The 16871-nt window shown below is 36.3% G+C and overlaps 1 protein-coding gene across 1 annotated transcript; it reads left to right on the plus strand.

The window, feature by feature from the left end:
• Positions 1-1032: 1032 nt before the first annotated feature.
• On the plus strand, positions 1033-9264 carry LOC113317841 (AP-1 complex subunit gamma-2-like). The gene is made up of 18 exons (XM_026565967.1): positions 1033-1369; positions 1966-2268; positions 2349-2490; positions 3376-3549; positions 4394-4573; positions 4789-4943; positions 5201-5291; positions 5503-5666; positions 5799-5853; positions 6316-6438; positions 6523-6618; positions 6896-7023; positions 7272-7376; positions 7484-7743; positions 7865-8131; positions 8212-8387; positions 8599-8703; positions 8794-9264. Exons 1-18 carry the CDS (start codon positions 1338-1340, stop codon positions 8887-8889), a joined length of 2652 nt encoding a protein of 883 aa, XP_026421752.1. The 5' UTR covers positions 1033-1337; the 3' UTR covers positions 8890-9264.
• Positions 9265-16871: the final 7607 nt, after the last annotated feature.

Below are 16871 nucleotides of genomic sequence, written 5' to 3' on the forward strand. Positions count from 1 at the left end.
TAACATGTTATTTGGAGGAAAGTCTTTTACCTAGGGCGAATGATTTTGACATACTAGCATGGTGGAAGACAAATGGAATCAAATATCCGGTCTTGCAGTGTATGGCTAGAGACATCTTAGCGATTCCAGTGTCTACAGTTGCTTCAGAATCTGCTTTTAGCACTGGAGGTAGATTTGTGAGTATCCAACGTAATCGACTTCATCCAAAAACATTGGAAGCTCTGATGTGCACTCAAGATTGGATGTGGGATAAGATGGAAGGTAAAAGAATATTTGTTATTAAAGCAATTTTTACATTTAAATTCTTATTTACGGTTATATATGATACATTTTATTTATATTTCAATAGGTGAATTAAAATCAGAACGGGGAACTTTTTGGGAAGATAATGAAGAAGACCATGATGAGATTATTAACATGGAGGAAGATGGTTAACAATGAGGAACTAAGAAGTAAAAAGAACCATGATTCTTCATTGTGGATCAATTGTTTCCTTTATTTTTCAGTTTTAGCTTAGTTATGATAAACTTAAAATTTTAAGATACACTGCACGGGTTATTATTATTGTTTGAAACATTATAATTATTTTTAAACTATTATTATTTATAAAATTCTAAATATTTATTATAGTGTTATGATAACCCATGGGAAACCCATCCCCTACGGGAATTCCCCATACCCGTCCCCGCCACATTCTTATGGGGAACGGGTAGGGGATGGGTTTTGGTTTTTTGAACGGGGTAGGGGATGGGATTCAAGATCCCCGCCCCATACTCGCCCCATTGCCATCCCTACCTAGATGCATCTTTGATCCGAAGACAACTGCTCATGATTCGCTCCACTGTTTTACTATTATAGATTCATGGCATACCGTTCCAATTATAAATGATGAATCTTTAGGTATCTTTTACCGTGTAATAGCTCAAATAAAAATAAAACAACGGAACAACTCTGTTGGGGACACCTTTTTTCTTTTTTCATCATTACATTATTAATACGGAAAATTAAAAAAACAAAATTAAACTGCACACACAGTGCACACCCGCTCTCTCTCTTTCTTTACCTCCCTCCGTAATCCCTAGTCCCCTTGTTCGCTCGCTAGATTCTTTCTCTCTCAGATCCAAATCTCCCTCTGCATTATCCCTCTTCCTTCTTTTCCTTGTCCCTCTTGTCTGATCAGATCCCTTGTTTTTCTCTATCTCTCTCTAGATCTTGATAATCAACTTCACAATCTAATCTCATCTCTCTTCAACAATTTTTTCCCGTCGATCTTTAATTCTGATTATCTACTCTCTAATCGGATCAAGGTCATCAAGAGCTAAAAAACGGACCCAATCATGAATCCATTCTCTTCTGGAACTCGATTAAGGTACGTACTTTTGTTTTTTCTTCCATCTCTTTTCCTGCTTGGATCACGTTTTCATTGAAGTAACTTGTTGCCTGTTAGGTTCTTATGTAAGTAAGAAAGTAGGCAAATACTAGTTGTAGAACTAGTTATAATTGTAAATTACGGTAATTGCACAATGAATTGGATTGATCGTAATCCTTCAGAATTTTGGTAATTTCCTCGATAAACAATGTTGATATGTGAAATTTAGGTTTACCTTGTAAATAAAGAGGAAATTAATGAGAATTGATGAGGGAATATACAGTTTAGATGATCATAACTGCACCATAGCTAACTCTACTTTCGGCTGTTATTGTTACTGACATTGTTATCACGAGTCCTGGCTACAACCCTAGGATACAAGCTTCACCAATGTGCCAACCTCAATTGAAATTGTAACTGAGTGTGAGGTCTTATGGCCTATTGGAAAGTAACCTCAAGTCTACAACAGTGTGCACCATATGTGACGGTGCGACACACCACATGGCTGATCACCGATTGGATATTAGTATTGGCACCCACGTCTAATTACTATTGTGGATGGGCATGCTTTCTTATATGAATTTTTGTTGTTGCAGGGACATGATTAGGTCTATACGTGCTTGTAAAACTGCAGCCGAGGAACGTGCTGTTGTAAGGAAAGAGTGTGCGGCTATCCGTTCTGCAGTTAGTGAAAATGATAATGATTATAGGCATCGTAATTTGGCGAAGCTCATGTTCATTCACATGCTTGGTTACCCCACACATTTTGGTCAAATGGAGTGCCTAAAGTTGATAGCGTCTTCTGGATTTCCCGAAAAGAGAATAGGATATCTTGGCCTCATGTTGCTTCTCGATGAAAGACAAGAAGTTCTCATGCTCGTTACGAACTCCTTAAAACAGTATGCAATTATTTACAGTAGATTCAAATGTCTTTCTTTTTCTGTAGTCTTAAAGTTCATGTTAAATTTTTTTGGTGCAGAGATCTCAATCACTCAAACCAGTACATTGTAGGCCTGGCTCTTTGTGCTCTGGGGAATATTTGCTCAGCAGAAATGGCTCGTGATCTTGCACCTGAAGTGGAAAGATTGCTTCAGAGCCGAGACCCTAACATCAGAAAGAAGGTAATTTACTTCATGTTTAAATAAGCTCCTCTTAAATTTGTAGAAGCAAGACTCTACCAGCAGGAGTTCAAGAAATTAAGACATTGCCTCTTAGACCATAGCTTTATAGTGCAGGTGACTTGGTTCTTTATCAATTAAGTGGAATGACTGGATGCTTGTGTCACATGAATGGTACTGTCAGTTTTATCCAATGCTAGAGCTATGTAATTGTTACATTGGCATCATAGTATTTTAGAGAACCTTTTGAAATTAGCATCTACGCTGTGCATGATCATTTAAATGCTAGAGCCAATCATATCTGGTTTTGTCTTTCTTGGATCTTATATCTTGATCTAATGCTCATAACTCTTTAACGTAGGATACATTCAGTTTCAGCCCTACTATTTTTATCCTTTGTTACAGTATAGATACAATCAGTTATCATTTATATGATGTCCAGAATCACCCCTTGGTTATGGAGTGCATGTGGATTTGTAGATCCTTTTGCTATAAATAACATCTTTGCCGAGTCTCTGGCCATCTTGATTACTTGTACTTCAGTTGCATTTAATTTGGTGATTGGGTCCCAAAATAACATGTGATTTGAGAAATTATGGTATTACGAGACAACAGAATCCTTTTATTTGGGTATACAAATTACATTTTCTGTATATGATGTTGCTAGTGTTTGTTTGTTTCCATATAACTATTATTACTTTTGGCCTGTGGTTTGCTGTTACTTCTATGTTCTTGTTTGGGTTGTCGCCATCTGTTGTTGTACAAATGACATTCAGAATTTATGCTGTATTTGGTCATTTCTTCTGTGTGCTCAAATTACATTGAGCTTTTCTTGTTGTGTCAGGATAATAAATCACTATGTATTTTCTTCTTGTGTGCGTGATGTAGGCAGCATTATGTTCTATAAGGATTGTACAGAAAGTCCCAGACTTGGCAGAGAATTTTATGAGTCCAGCAGCTGTCTTATTAAAAGAAAAACATCACGGAGTTCTAATAACAGGACTTCAGCTATGTGCAGATCTTTGTAAAGTTAGCGAGGAGGCCCTTGATTACTTTAGAAAGGTGATTCTGACTGACTTATTTGACATGTTTTTGACATGCATCTTTGACCACCATCCTATGCATTGTGAAGCACATCATTTCTTTTCAATAAATCTTGCGCTGCTTATAAGTCTATAGTAAAGTTACATATTGATTCCTCTCTCTAGCTGCTTCACTGCTTAGGTTTCTTTATTTTACATTTCTCCGGGTGTACTTGCATGTATATGTCTAAAAGTTTTTTGGCACCTCGCCTGCATGTAGGAACTTATGTATTCATTGTACATGATTCTTGAACTTGCAACTGAGATGCGAACCACTATATTAAAATTGAGGGTGTCACACCTCATCGAGGGGAGAATGTAGGACATAATGGGCTGCCTTGTAGCTGACACACAATTTCCACATCCTCTAAGCTGTGTAGTTCGGCAGCTTTTCGATCCAGAGAATAAACTAGTGACTTGCAGCTCCTATATGATATCAATTCCACGTTTTTTTTTCTCGAATGGTGAAATTGTATTGTCGAAGCTTTTTAGAAAAGATTATTGTCTAAAAAGGAAATTATACACATAGTACATAAAGCCTCCTCTATGAATCTAGGAGGAAGAAGCAATCTTCACAAAAGTACAACTGATTGCATATCACCTTGACATTATGCACCTCGTGATATTACATATCACCTTCTAAACAGCTGAAACCAACTGATCCTGAATTGTTGTATTTTTAAGCTCTGAGATAATCAATCTACACATAATTCTTGTATCACTATGGTGATATTATTCTAAAAAGTAATTACTGAGTGTTATAGAAGGTATTTTGGTGTCGTTTATCTAGTGCGTGACGTTGTTTCCTTTCATTATGACTACAGAAGTGCACAGAAGGTTTGGTTAAAGTTCTAAAGGATGTTGTGAATAGTCCATATGCCCCTGAATATGACATTGCGGGGATCACAGACCCGTTCCTCCATATTCGACTGCTTAGGCTTTTGCGTATATTAGGCCATGGAGATGCTGATGCTAGTGATTATATGAATGACATTCTTGCCCAGGTAAGTGAAAATTGATTCTTGTCTAAAGCTACTTATGTTACTACTTGATATTCTTTTCTTAATTTGAGCATTACTAACCACTGATTGAAAATCTTTGATAAATTCATGGTCTGAAGGGAAAATTTATTCCGTCTAGATGACTTTTTTGTTATGTGCTCAACTTATATTTTACGTCCTTTGTTTTTATTTTTTTGACATACTGATTGCCCATTTAGGTGGCTACAAAAACAGAGACGAATAAAAATGCAGGGAATGCCATTCTTTATGAATGCGTTGAAACTATTATGAGCATTGAGGATAATAGTGGTTTGCGCGTTCTTGCGATAAATATATTAGGAAAATTCTTGTCAAATCGCGACAACAACATCAGGTTTCCTTTTTCTCTATTACATTAACATCGTGGCTTCATATTATTTGTGGTTGGCTTTCCATCGAATAATTAGTTTCTTAAGATAACTGTTAGTGTGGCTATCCATTTATAATAGTTTCGTTTGTGTCAGTAGTCTTTCATTTCCTAGCCATCACGCTCTTCTTTATATATATCAAATAAGTACTCTTGTTAAGCAATCTTCTAGCGGGACTGTTGACAGATAATTTACTTTCCTCTTTTTAATACATTATCGGCAGATATGTTGCATTGAACATGCTGATGAAGGCCATTCAAGTAGATGCTCAAGCTGTGCAGAGGCACCGGGCGACAATTTTGGAGTGTGTAAAGGTATATTATGTGCATCTTTAATTTTCTCCCTACATTACTGTTCACGGTATGGAAATGCTCTGCTCTACATTATTAATTTTTGTGCTTTCCATGATGCAGTAGGTGTATTATTAGTTGTGCTGCATTATAGATGATCAAACATTCAGAGTGATGAGTATTCCAAGTCTATAGTGTATAATTTGATTTGTAATCTTGGCTGTGTGCATCTCAGGATTTGGATGCTTCAATTAGGAAGAGGGCCCTGGAACTCACATATCTTTTGGTGAATGAAACTAATGTTAAACCTTTAACCAAAGAACTAATTGATTATCTGGAAGTAAGCGATGAAGAATTCAATGGAGACCTTACTGCCAAAATTTGCTCCATTGTTGAGAAGTAAGTGGTTGTAATGATTTTTCTTTGGAAGATTGTAGGTGGTTTATCTGATTGCGTTAACATGTAGTTTTCTGCATAACTATCTCATGAATGTCTATAACATCATATATTGATAATGTTGTTGTTTAACAGGTTTTCCCCTGAAAAAATATGGTATATCGATCAGATGCTCAAAGTTTTGTCTGAGGTACGCAATGTTGATTAACCACGGACATCAGTTCTGAAATTTTGCTATGTTATTGCCTTTTAATTTCTTTCCTTCTCTGTCTTGATTTCTATTTTTTGCTTTCAACTTCTTCATAGAACTGAAGAAGTTTATTCACAATTACAATCACAACTTCAAGTTGAATTACTATTTGCATATTTGAATCTTTATTATCCCCCATCCAGCTTGGACATAGTGCAGCATCAAAATCAAAATAGCTCTAGGCAGTCCATATCATAGTGCAGCCCGTTTTTGTTTTATGGATGGTTTATTGAGTGGACGTGAAATTTAATGGTTACTATAAACTCTTGTTCAGCTTTGCTTGATGTTGCCTGACTAGTATTATTCCAAATTGCTTATCGCTATGATTCTTCTTAGATTTGAATTTGCTTGGAAAACATTTTTCTCTAGAAATTTAATCCTGTTTGGGACAATTTTCTACAGGCTGGAAATTATGTAAAGAATGAAGTTTGGCATGCCCTTATAGTAGTGATAAGCAATGCATCTGATCTCCATGGATATACTGTGAGATCTCTTTTCAAGGCATTCCAAACATCAGGTGATCAGGTATTTAACCCGAACTTCTAAATTGTATATTTCTGAGTTGCACTTCTGCTCTTTCTGGGCTGATTGTCTTAATTTTTTGTTCAGGAAAGTCTTGTTCGAGTGGCAGTTTGGTGTATAGGAGAATATGGTGAAATGCTTGTCAACAATATAGGGATGCTTGATATAGAGGATCCAGTAACTGTGAGTTCATTCTTCTGCGTTTGTTTGAATTTACCTATTAAGTTCTAACGGTTATCAGTATTTCGGTAAATTGGTTGACCAAGTCTCATGTTTGTGATAAATGGAACCATGGCACTTAGGTAAATCTAGTCTGTGCCACGCATTGGAAAGCTCTTTCATGTTTGTTCTTTTGATAAATATATATATTTAGCTATTGCATGTACAATATTGCTTTTTTGTCAAGAGGAGTTTCAAATAATAAAAAGGACGGATCACCAACTCAAGTTTCTGAAAGCAGGTAACAGAATCTGATGCTGTGGATGTCTTAGAAATTGTCATGAAACGCCATACATCAGAGATCGATACTCGGGAAATGTCTTTGATTGCACTTTTGAAGCTCTCGTCACGCTTCCCAGCTTGTTCAGAGTAAGTTCTTGATTTAGGTATCATACATTCATGGATGAGTAGTATTTAGGGGCGGTTATCTTCTCTCTCTTCTTGAAATGCTCTCATATATTCTGCCTATATTCTAAATTAATTTTCTTATTGTTCCTTCAATTTGGTCCGAGAGTTTTGACGCAGTTAACAGTTATTGATCACTGTATCTATTTTGCATCTGTTTGGGCTATTTTATAGCAGAACTGATTATGCATTTTATCATGATATATGTGTAGGAGGATAAGGGATATTATTGTTCAGAACAAAGGGAGCCTGGTGCTTGAATTGCAGCAAAGGTCCATCGAGTTTAATTCTATTGTCGCTAAGCACCAGAATATCAGGTGGTTATGTGACTATTTTAAATTACGCAGAAAATTTATTTTCATTTTTTGCAGAATTGTGCCCGAAACCCTTGGTTTGCACTAAACTGTAGGATGAATGTCTTCAGGTCTGCATTGGTTGAACGGATGCCTGTTCTAGACGAGACAACTTACAGTGGAAAGAGGCCTGGTACTTTGCCGGCAACTGGTTCAACTTCAAGCGGAGCTTCATTTAATATTCCTAATGGAGTTGCCAAAAGTGCTGCTGCTCCACTTGTAAATTTACTTGATCTGGATTCAGATGATGCACCACCTCCTAGCTCTTCAGGTGGTGATTTTCTTAATGACCTTCTGGGTGTTGGTGTGTCTCCAATTCCATCAATGTCAGGTATTCTAAAAACAAAACATGCATTTTTCTAATATTATTTTCTTACTTGCATCAGAATCAAATTTTTGTTTATCTCTGACCTCTATATGGATTTTTGTTTTCATTTTTTTTTTGTTAAAAGGTACAAGCAAGTCTCCAACAAGTGGAACAGATGTTCTCTTGGATCTATTATCCATAGGAACTCCTCCTGCACAGAACAACTTTTCAAATGATTTGCTGTCCATGAGTACGGATAATGGGCCATCAGTTTCCTCACTGGATAGAACACAGTCACTTTCTTCGCAAGTGTCTTCTCCACCAGGAGCTGCACCAATGATGGATCTATTGGACAGCTTATCACCCACTGTTTCAGTGACCACCAATTCTCTAGCGGACATGAACCTAAATGGTCAGTTTGATTTTCAATGATACCTGACCTTTCCTAAGACATTTGGTACGGAAATTTGATCATTTCCTCTGTTTAAACAGGAGACAATGGTCCAGTTCATCAACCTATAGTTGCATTCCAGAGCAAATCATTAAAGATAATGTTCAGCTTCTCAAAGGAACCTGGAAACCCGCAAAGAACGCTAATTACTGCTACTTTCACAAATTTATCATCTAATGATTATACTAATTTCCTCTTCCAGGCTGCAGTTCCGAAGGTAATGTCAAGTAATGGTTATTTATTTATTTATTCCCGGTCATCACCATAGAAGTATTGCTCCTCAATTATTTTGATTACCCAAAGTGTAGTGTCTTTTTAATCCAAGTTGATTTTGCTGAAAGATTAACATGTTTTAAATGTGTAGTTGTTAATTCACTTCTATTCTGTAGTATTATAGTATCACTTATAATTTTTTGTTTTATCCTCAGTTTGTACAACTGCAATTAGAGACGGCTAGCAGTAATATTCTCCCAGCAAGTGGTAATGGTTCAATCACACAAACTCTTAGGGTCACTAATAGCCAACAAGGGCAGGTATGGATTTCTGGTAGATGACTGCATGTGTATGTTTATAAATGCTCATAGTAGTTATGCTGACATCTTCTAATATTCGTTGAGTTTCAGAAAGCCCTTGCAATGCGTTTAAGGGTATCATACAAGGTGAATGGCGAAGAAGGTTTGGAACTGGGTCAAGTCAACAACTTTCCTCGTGGTTTGTAAGGTCAAGGTTTTCTAGTCGGTTTCTAGGGGAACTTCATTTTCTTTTCTTTTTTGCCTATGTACATTATTATACAATGCTCCCATAAGAGAGTTGTAGAAATCGATTTTTTTTTCTTCTTGCGCATAGGAGAGAAAGGGAGGGAGAGAGAGAGAGAGAGAGTGCTTGTTAGCCATATGAAGAACCTGAGGTGCTCTAATATGTTTTTTTTACTAGCTTCGCGATGTTCGAGCCTCCTGGTAATGTTGGAAGATGAGGGAATATTGTGTGATTGTGGTTTTACGAGTCTCTTTAAGGAAGTTGAAAATTTGCCTGCAGTGTCTGTGTTATTGATTTTTCTGCATTTTAATTGACAGAACTGTTGAGTTTTGGGTGCAGTTTTTATTTTTTAGAAGGATACATTAAACAAAGGAAAGCTACATCATAAGCCAAAGTTATAGTAAGACAAGGCGGAGGTTCACTCCATCACTCCTATTATACAGGACCTGCGGACAGATTTGGCTAGACAATCAGCCGCCTGATTGCACACTCTAGGAGCATAACTACATACCCAGTTATAGTGTAAATTACATGAGCACACAACTAAAAGGGAAGAGGATTACCTAGGTAGAAGAGGTAAACCTGTGTTTACAGACGACTAAACTCTTATTAAATATTACATGATTCCACCCTTGAGATTTTGCCCATTGCATAGCTTAAAAAAGAGCCCAACTTTTCTCCTTGATAAACATGCGCTACTCTGTTAAGTAGCCCTTTTGATGCGACATATTTGCACTACTCTGTTAAGTACCCTTTTGACGTGACATATTTCCTTGCAGAATTCCTTATTATGAAAGCAATACCAGCTAAATAGAAACCTTTACGGAAAGAAACATCCACATTAATTTTCATAACATCAGATGGAGGTGCTACCCAATAATTATGATGTAATGGCTGACTACGATGCAATGCGTGCTGATGATGGATTGATGCAGTGGTATAATATTAGCTAAATATTTAAATAAAGGGAGGACAAAATTTATGCTCAAAGTGCACTTGGCATCTAAATTTCGAGAGATGCCATATTATTGCAATATTTTCATGAATAGAAGGAGAAGCCATGTCAAAATTAATAACAAAATCTGGAAAAGATCAAGTACTAATCCAATTCTGAATTTGTTGATATTGTTGTAGAAGATGAAAATGTTGATGAAGACATGCTCTCCAAATGGTTGTTGCAAAAGGACAAGTAAAAAGAAGATGATTTATATCTTCTGTCTGGTTGCTTGTGCAGAGAACACAAGCAATATCAATAACAAATGGAACATGTTTCAAATTTACTTTAACTGGGAGTTCATTGTGTATCAATTTCCACACAAAAATCTGCATCTTATAAGGAATCTTGAGCTTCCAAAATTTTAGCCAGAAATTGTTGGAGTATAAAGGCATTTGAGTGGGTTGAACATTAATACTACAAAGGTGATGATAAGTAGGTTTGGTTGTGAAAATACCTGTTGTAGTAAGGGGCCATATAACTCATCTTGATTCTGCAACTGAAGAGGGACGATTAAAATTGAATCCACCAAAATACGCGTAAAAAGCTGTCGCAGAAAAGGGACATTCCATTGAGTTGTTTCGGAAACAATAAATTGCAACAAAACCCATAGATACTAATTTATATGGATATTTGGATTTTGGGTCACAAAAAAGTGACCAGAGTTGTATTTGGGTTACGATGAAATTTTAATTAGAATTTGGGTCACGAGACCGCCTTTGACCGTCTTGAACGTTAAGAATTAGTTTATTTTTTAAAATTGATTTTTATTTACTTAACACCTTTAGCTACTATTAAACACGTGAGTTTCACGTGTTATTAAATATTTATTGGAACACATCAAACGGTCTAATTTAATCTTCCGAAATATCCAACGGATTGGTAATGGAAAAAAAATCAACTGAACTGGTTGTGGACTTTCAACAAACACTGGATGTACGAGAAACTGGATATGGAAAGCTCTCTTTGTTGTTTGTTTTCCTCACTGTCTTCAACCTGCAAATTTGAATTGGATAAAAACCCAAATGTCCAAGTACCGTTGAGATTCTAAAATCTTATCAATCCTTAGGCATTCATCAAGAATAATCGTTAACATCAGCATTTTCTTACCTTGAAAGAGATTTGTGATTGAGACAAGGACTACTAATACGAGCACTAGCAATTAATATGAAATCTATTATAACCATCTACTGATCGTTTTTGTTCTCTTAGATTCTGAATTAGTTGGTACGGGTGATGTTTATAATCAGATTCTTATTTTCCATTCTGTAATGGAGTGCCGACAACTGATGGACGGAATAATAATCAGTGATTTTCTTCTCTTTCTAATTTCTTTTATCACTCATCCAATTTAATTCCTCATGAGATGGAAATGCTCCAGTAGTAGGTGACGGAAGATAATAATAATTAGGAGAAAGAAGAGCAGGTTACAGGTGAATCCAATAAACCAGAAGGAAAAATGAGAAAATGAGGGAGAAGACAAGAACCGATAGGTAACGAAGGAGAATTGGACTTGAATTTTTATTTCAACCCAGATTCAATATGTTCATCTGTAGTTAGTAGACCAGAAAATAAGGAATTCATCTATATCCAAATACTTCATACTGAAATTGGATCGACACATCTCTGCTGCACACCCGTTTCTAAAACCAAAAGAATGGTATCGTTAGTAATAAAACGAAAACATAGTTTTAGTTAGTCATTTCCATATTTAACTAACTTTATTAACGGTCAAGACGGTCAACGGTGGTCTCGTCGCCCACTCTAATTAAAATTTCATTGTGACCCAAACGCAACCCTGGTCACTTTTTTGTGATCCTAAGTCAAAATATCCCTTTATATTAAATCATCCCAGAGATATAAAACTTTTGATTCACTTGATATCCAGTTATGAGTCCAAATATTGATGTTGTTACCCGTACCAACTTGCCATCTACCTAGTTTCTAATCCATGAGATATACTCTGCCATATCCAGCTGGTATTATGAAGATTAGGAGGTGGCTCACATTTTAGATCATGGTAAGGAAAATGAATACTTTTAGGAACCTGAACTCAAAGTTCTGTTTGGTTATGAATCATGTTTCATGCAAGTTTAGCTAGCATTGCAGTCTTATAATGATTCGGTTGTTTCAGACCCAAACCTCCCTGTCTTTTAGGCATTTTAAACTTGCTCCAAGAAATAAAATGCCTACTGGTATGACTAGAGGAACTATTCCACCAGTAATTTCGTTGAAGTTGATCCATTTGCTGGATAGCGGAGTCTGGAAATTTGACAAGTTGCATATGATACATACTCATAGTACTTAGAACTGAATTGAGCTGAGTAGTCTTACCCAGCTTTATGTTTTAGTTTACTCTGCCAACCTTGTAACCTAGAGTACATGTTGTCCAGAATGGGTTGGAAATTTTGAACTTTAGATCTCTTCATCAATAAGGGAATGACCAGATACTTCTCTCCAAATCCATAACCTGCATATTAAGAATATTTGAAATTTTGCTTCTTAGAGAAGGAGTGACATTACTGCTAAAGGACATTGTTGACTTCTGAAGATTGATAACTTGACCAGAAGTAGAGCTGAATTGTTGAATGATATGTTGTAGATGTCGCAGATGTGTTGGAGAAGCTTCTAAGAATAATAAAGGGAATTTTAACAAACTGCCACACTTGCAAATCCCGATTCAAGAAAATGCCACCGTTTTTTTCAGAGTTAATTAAATGCCACAACCGTTAACAGGGCCTACTAAACCGGTCTATATGCGTTGAACAAGTCAAGAAAATATGTTATCATTCCCTATTTACCCTTCACAATCCTTAAAGACTTGTGAATCACTAATTAGGAGAAAGCAGAACAAAGAATCTGAGAGAGGAGAAAAGCAGCAGCTGCTGCTATTATTGCCGAGAACTAGGTCGAGAAAAAAACAGAGAAATTGAGAGATGAAATCGAGTAAAAAATGAAGATGGGTCTGAGAATTAGATCTGTTGAGATTGTGAAGGTTCAAATTGAGGATTTGTTTTAAAATTGGAGGTGTTATTGGTGATTCAGATGAACATTTGGAGTTGATGTTGTTGTCGATCTCTAGAAATGGAAGATGAAGAAGAATTGATAGGGTACAATGATGAAATTGAACTGAGATACAGTCGTGGATAATTGAGAATAAATTGAACATTGGATTTGATTTGCCGATAGAGATCAAGATATTGATCTGATGGATGCTGTGATGATTGTAGGTTTGAATCAAATCGAGAATTGGTTAGAATTTTGTGATGAAGCAAGAACAGTGATGAGATGGTATCAAAATCAGTTTTGTGAAACCTACATATAGGATTTGTCAAAATTCTTTCTTAAAGTTTTGGGAAATAATTTTAGGGTTCGTCAAAATTATGTTTAAATCATAGAATTCAGGTTGTTTTAAGAATAGGGTTTAGCTTGATTTTCATTTTTTTTCCAGTTTCGTATGTTAATTAGGGTTTCTAATTGTTTTTTACTGTAAATTGTTTTGATTATGATGGTTGTCGTGATGAAGCAGTATTGGTGGCTGATACTGGTGGTGATGTCATGGCTTGGGCCATGGTTGCAGGTGATGGCAGGTTGAAGAAGGAGTTGCAGAGACTGAACTGGTTGGTGGTAATGGAGATGTATGATGTTGGTTCCATGGGTTTGGTGACATTTTTTATGATAGGTGTTGAATGAAACTAAAGATGGTTTTCCAGGGGATATATGGCTATAAAATGGTAGAACTGTCATGGGATTGAATTTGCAGGTGTTTCGGTGAGTTTAGAAGCGCTAGAAATTTCAATGTTACACCAAGATGAGAATGGCACATTAGGTGTTCGATAAAAGTCCTAAATGGTTTTTTCTTCACCTCTTCAAGCTCAGTTTCTACCAGTTGAGCCTGTGTACAAGGTGGTTTGTGCTTGGTTAATGTCACAGGAGCTGCAGGGAGTTGCTGTAGGCTCTTGAGATGAAGCAAGAGAAAATGACTGCGATGGTTGGTGATGAATTGCCATGGAACTGAAGTGTTGCTACAGAGTTCCATGGGTATTTGGTGACTTAGATGAATGCTAGGACAGGTGACATGACAGTGTTGATGCTGGAGAGTTTTACTGGTGGATGTTGCAGGTGCAGTGAACCCAAGAACAAGGAGGAATCGGTGATGGATTACGGATGGGTATGATGTTGTTGAACTGGACATGGCGAGATTGCAAGCGAGATGACTAACAGATGTGCTGGTAATGAAATTGAATTGGCACTGGAAATGGTATGAAGAGATGTATGTTTATGAGATGAAATGGTGCAGCTGGTATTGTTGCCGCTGCAGTTTGATGGTAGTTCTGATGTGTTCGCAGGCAGAGATTGTTGGAAATGAAGAAAGGAGGTTAAGATGGAAGTGGTCCCGGTGAAGCTGAGTATGCCAGATTACAGGGTGATGGCTGGAGTAAATGGAGTTGAGATGTTTAAGCAGAGATAGAGCTGTAAGCTGAGAAGATTGAGCTATGAACTGACGGTGAAGGCTACAAGAAGTGTAAGAAAATAAGGGAACTGCCAAAATAAGGAATGGGTTTGGTGATTTGGTGACAGATTTGAGGGTGTATATGTCTTTTACTAAGCTGGATAAATGCCACCTATGCACTAACTGATGGCAACCGTTTTTTTGGATGGAAAAGGTCAAACGTGTGGCATTAAATAAACTCTGAAAAAAACGGTGGCATTTTCTTAAACTGCAAATTGGAAGTGTGGCACTTTATTAAAATCCCCAATAATAAACAATCGTCAGCAAAGAACAAATGACTGATTTATGGGCTCGTTTTAGTAACTTTGATTCCTTTTAAATGACCTTGCATAACCTGAGATTGAATAATTATGGAAAAAGCTTCCATAACAATGAGTAAAAGATAAGGTGATAGTGGATCACCTTGTCGAATTCCTTTAGATGGAGTACCATTAATAGGAAGTGATACATTAGTAGTCGTGATACACTGCTGAACTAAATGCACCCAGTCATGATGAAAACCAATTTTAAGAAGAATATCAAACAAGAAGTTCCACTCTAATCCGTCGAAAGCTTTCGACATGTACAGTTTAAGGGCAATATAAGAGGTTTTACCTTTTCTTTATTTCTTCATAAAATGGATCATCTCATGGGAAATTATAGCATTTTTCTGTATATGCCTACCAGGAACATAGGCATTGAGTTGGATCTATAAGTTAATCTAACAAAGTTTTCAAACTGTTGGCAATAATCTTTGATATTATTTTGTAATTAACATTGTATAAGCTTATGGGACGATAGTCACTAGGTGTTTGAGGATGAAGAGTTTTAGGTATCAACAATTAGTAGGTGTGATTGATTAATTTAAGCATATGTTTTTGAGTGAAGAAATATTGAACCAGTTGACCAACAATGTTGATAGAAGGCTGCTTGAAAACCATCATTTCCCATGGTTTAATTTGAAATACAAGATCTTTATCTCTGCTCAGAAGGAAGCCGAAGAAGCATATCATTTTCTGCTGCAGAAATACAGCTCTGAAATTATGATAACGTAGAAGTATTAGTGAGAGGTTTTGTAGATGTCAAGATTATAGCGAAATGCTTAATAAATGTATCTTCAATGTCATCCCTTGAATCATGCCAGATACTAAGAGAATCTTGAATTGCAGAAATGTGATTTCTTCTTTTGTTGAAATTTGCCTTAGTGTGAAAATAAGAGGTATTTTTGTCCATTTCAAGGGAGTGATCTCCAGTTTTTTGCATAAAATAATCCTTCTGCAAAATCAACCAATATTGTAGAGATTTGGTTAAATTTCTAAATAATGGATCAGTAGTTGGGATATTGCTATTATGACAATGTTGAAGCTGTTGTTGAACAAAAGATATCTGCAATTCTATACTTCCGACAAACTTTTCTTCCAAAGTTGTAGCTCATGCTTTGTATATTTGAGTTTCGATGAAAACTGATATGATAGAGATCCTCTGAAGTATTGAGACCAAAAATTGTTAATAACTTTGGAACATGAGGCTATAAAGAACCAATATCTTTAAAGTATGAAAGGGATTTGCTTAACTTCCATTGAAGAAGTGGTAGAGAGAAGTATCAGAGAATGATTAGGCGCAACTTTTGGCAGATGTTGAAGATGAGCCGACGATTAAGAGTTTAACCAATAAGCATTCAAATGATCTGTCGGTGTTTGATATGGCCACGGATCCTCTGTGCGGCATTCTCTTGTGCCCCTGTTCCGACCACTAGGAGTACGACATGTGTATACTATCTTAACAGTTTTTTAACCCCGTTATCTTTGTTAATCTGATAATCAAAAATAAGACTAATAAAAGGAAACTTCTCGTCTGTTCTTCTCTTCCTTTGTTCCAATCAAGATTCGAAATTGGGTTTTTAGACTGTGTATCTATAAAGGTGGATAATTTCAGTTAAGATTAGATCTATGACTATGATGTTGTATGTAATAAAGAACAGTCAAGTGATCCCCGTTTGATTTCTTTTTCTCACCTATTAAAAGATTTTTTAATCAGGGAAAATAAATGTTATGAGAATTGATGGTGATGGAGAATTCAACTGTTTAATTGGTTTCTTCATTGATTAAAAATGAGTTTCTAAGATAAAATCAAGCTAAATCAAATCAAAGATGTTCATTACGAAGATAAAAAAAGTTAACTCGATTCTTCATGTTCGAGAGATTTATTTATTAAATCCTAATTGTTTTCCACATATTCTGTAATATCAATTAAGTGATCGGCATACATTGATAAACGGAGGGATTGAACAGGATCTTAAAGAATAGTTAAAGAGATAACGGGGTTACATTGCTGTCAGGGTTGATATCCACGTGTCGTGCTATTAGTGGGTGGCACAGAGGCACAAGGAGAATTCCGGCAAAGAGGATCTGCACCCGTTTGATATTGGTTGAAAGACCATAAAGTACTTCAAAATGTTA

The sequence above is a fragment of the Papaver somniferum genome, chromosome 10 (genome assembly GCF_003573695.1).
Source record: "Papaver somniferum cultivar HN1 chromosome 10, ASM357369v1, whole genome shotgun sequence".
NCBI classification, from domain to species: domain Eukaryota; kingdom Viridiplantae; phylum Streptophyta; class Magnoliopsida; order Ranunculales; family Papaveraceae; genus Papaver; species Papaver somniferum.

Bases quoted from the DNA above. Each gene is read 5' to 3' on its own strand.
- LOC113317841 (XM_026565967.1), top strand. From the start codon at position 1,338: ATGAATCCATTCTCTTCTGGAACTCGATTAAG. The intron at 2,269-2,348 runs GTATGCAATTAT...TTTTTGGTGCAG, and splicing joins GTTACGAACTCCTTAAAACA to AGATCTCAATCACTCAAACC. The intron at 2,491-3,375 runs GTAATTTACTTC...TGCGTGATGTAG, and splicing joins ACCCTAACATCAGAAAGAAG to GCAGCATTATGTTCTATAAG.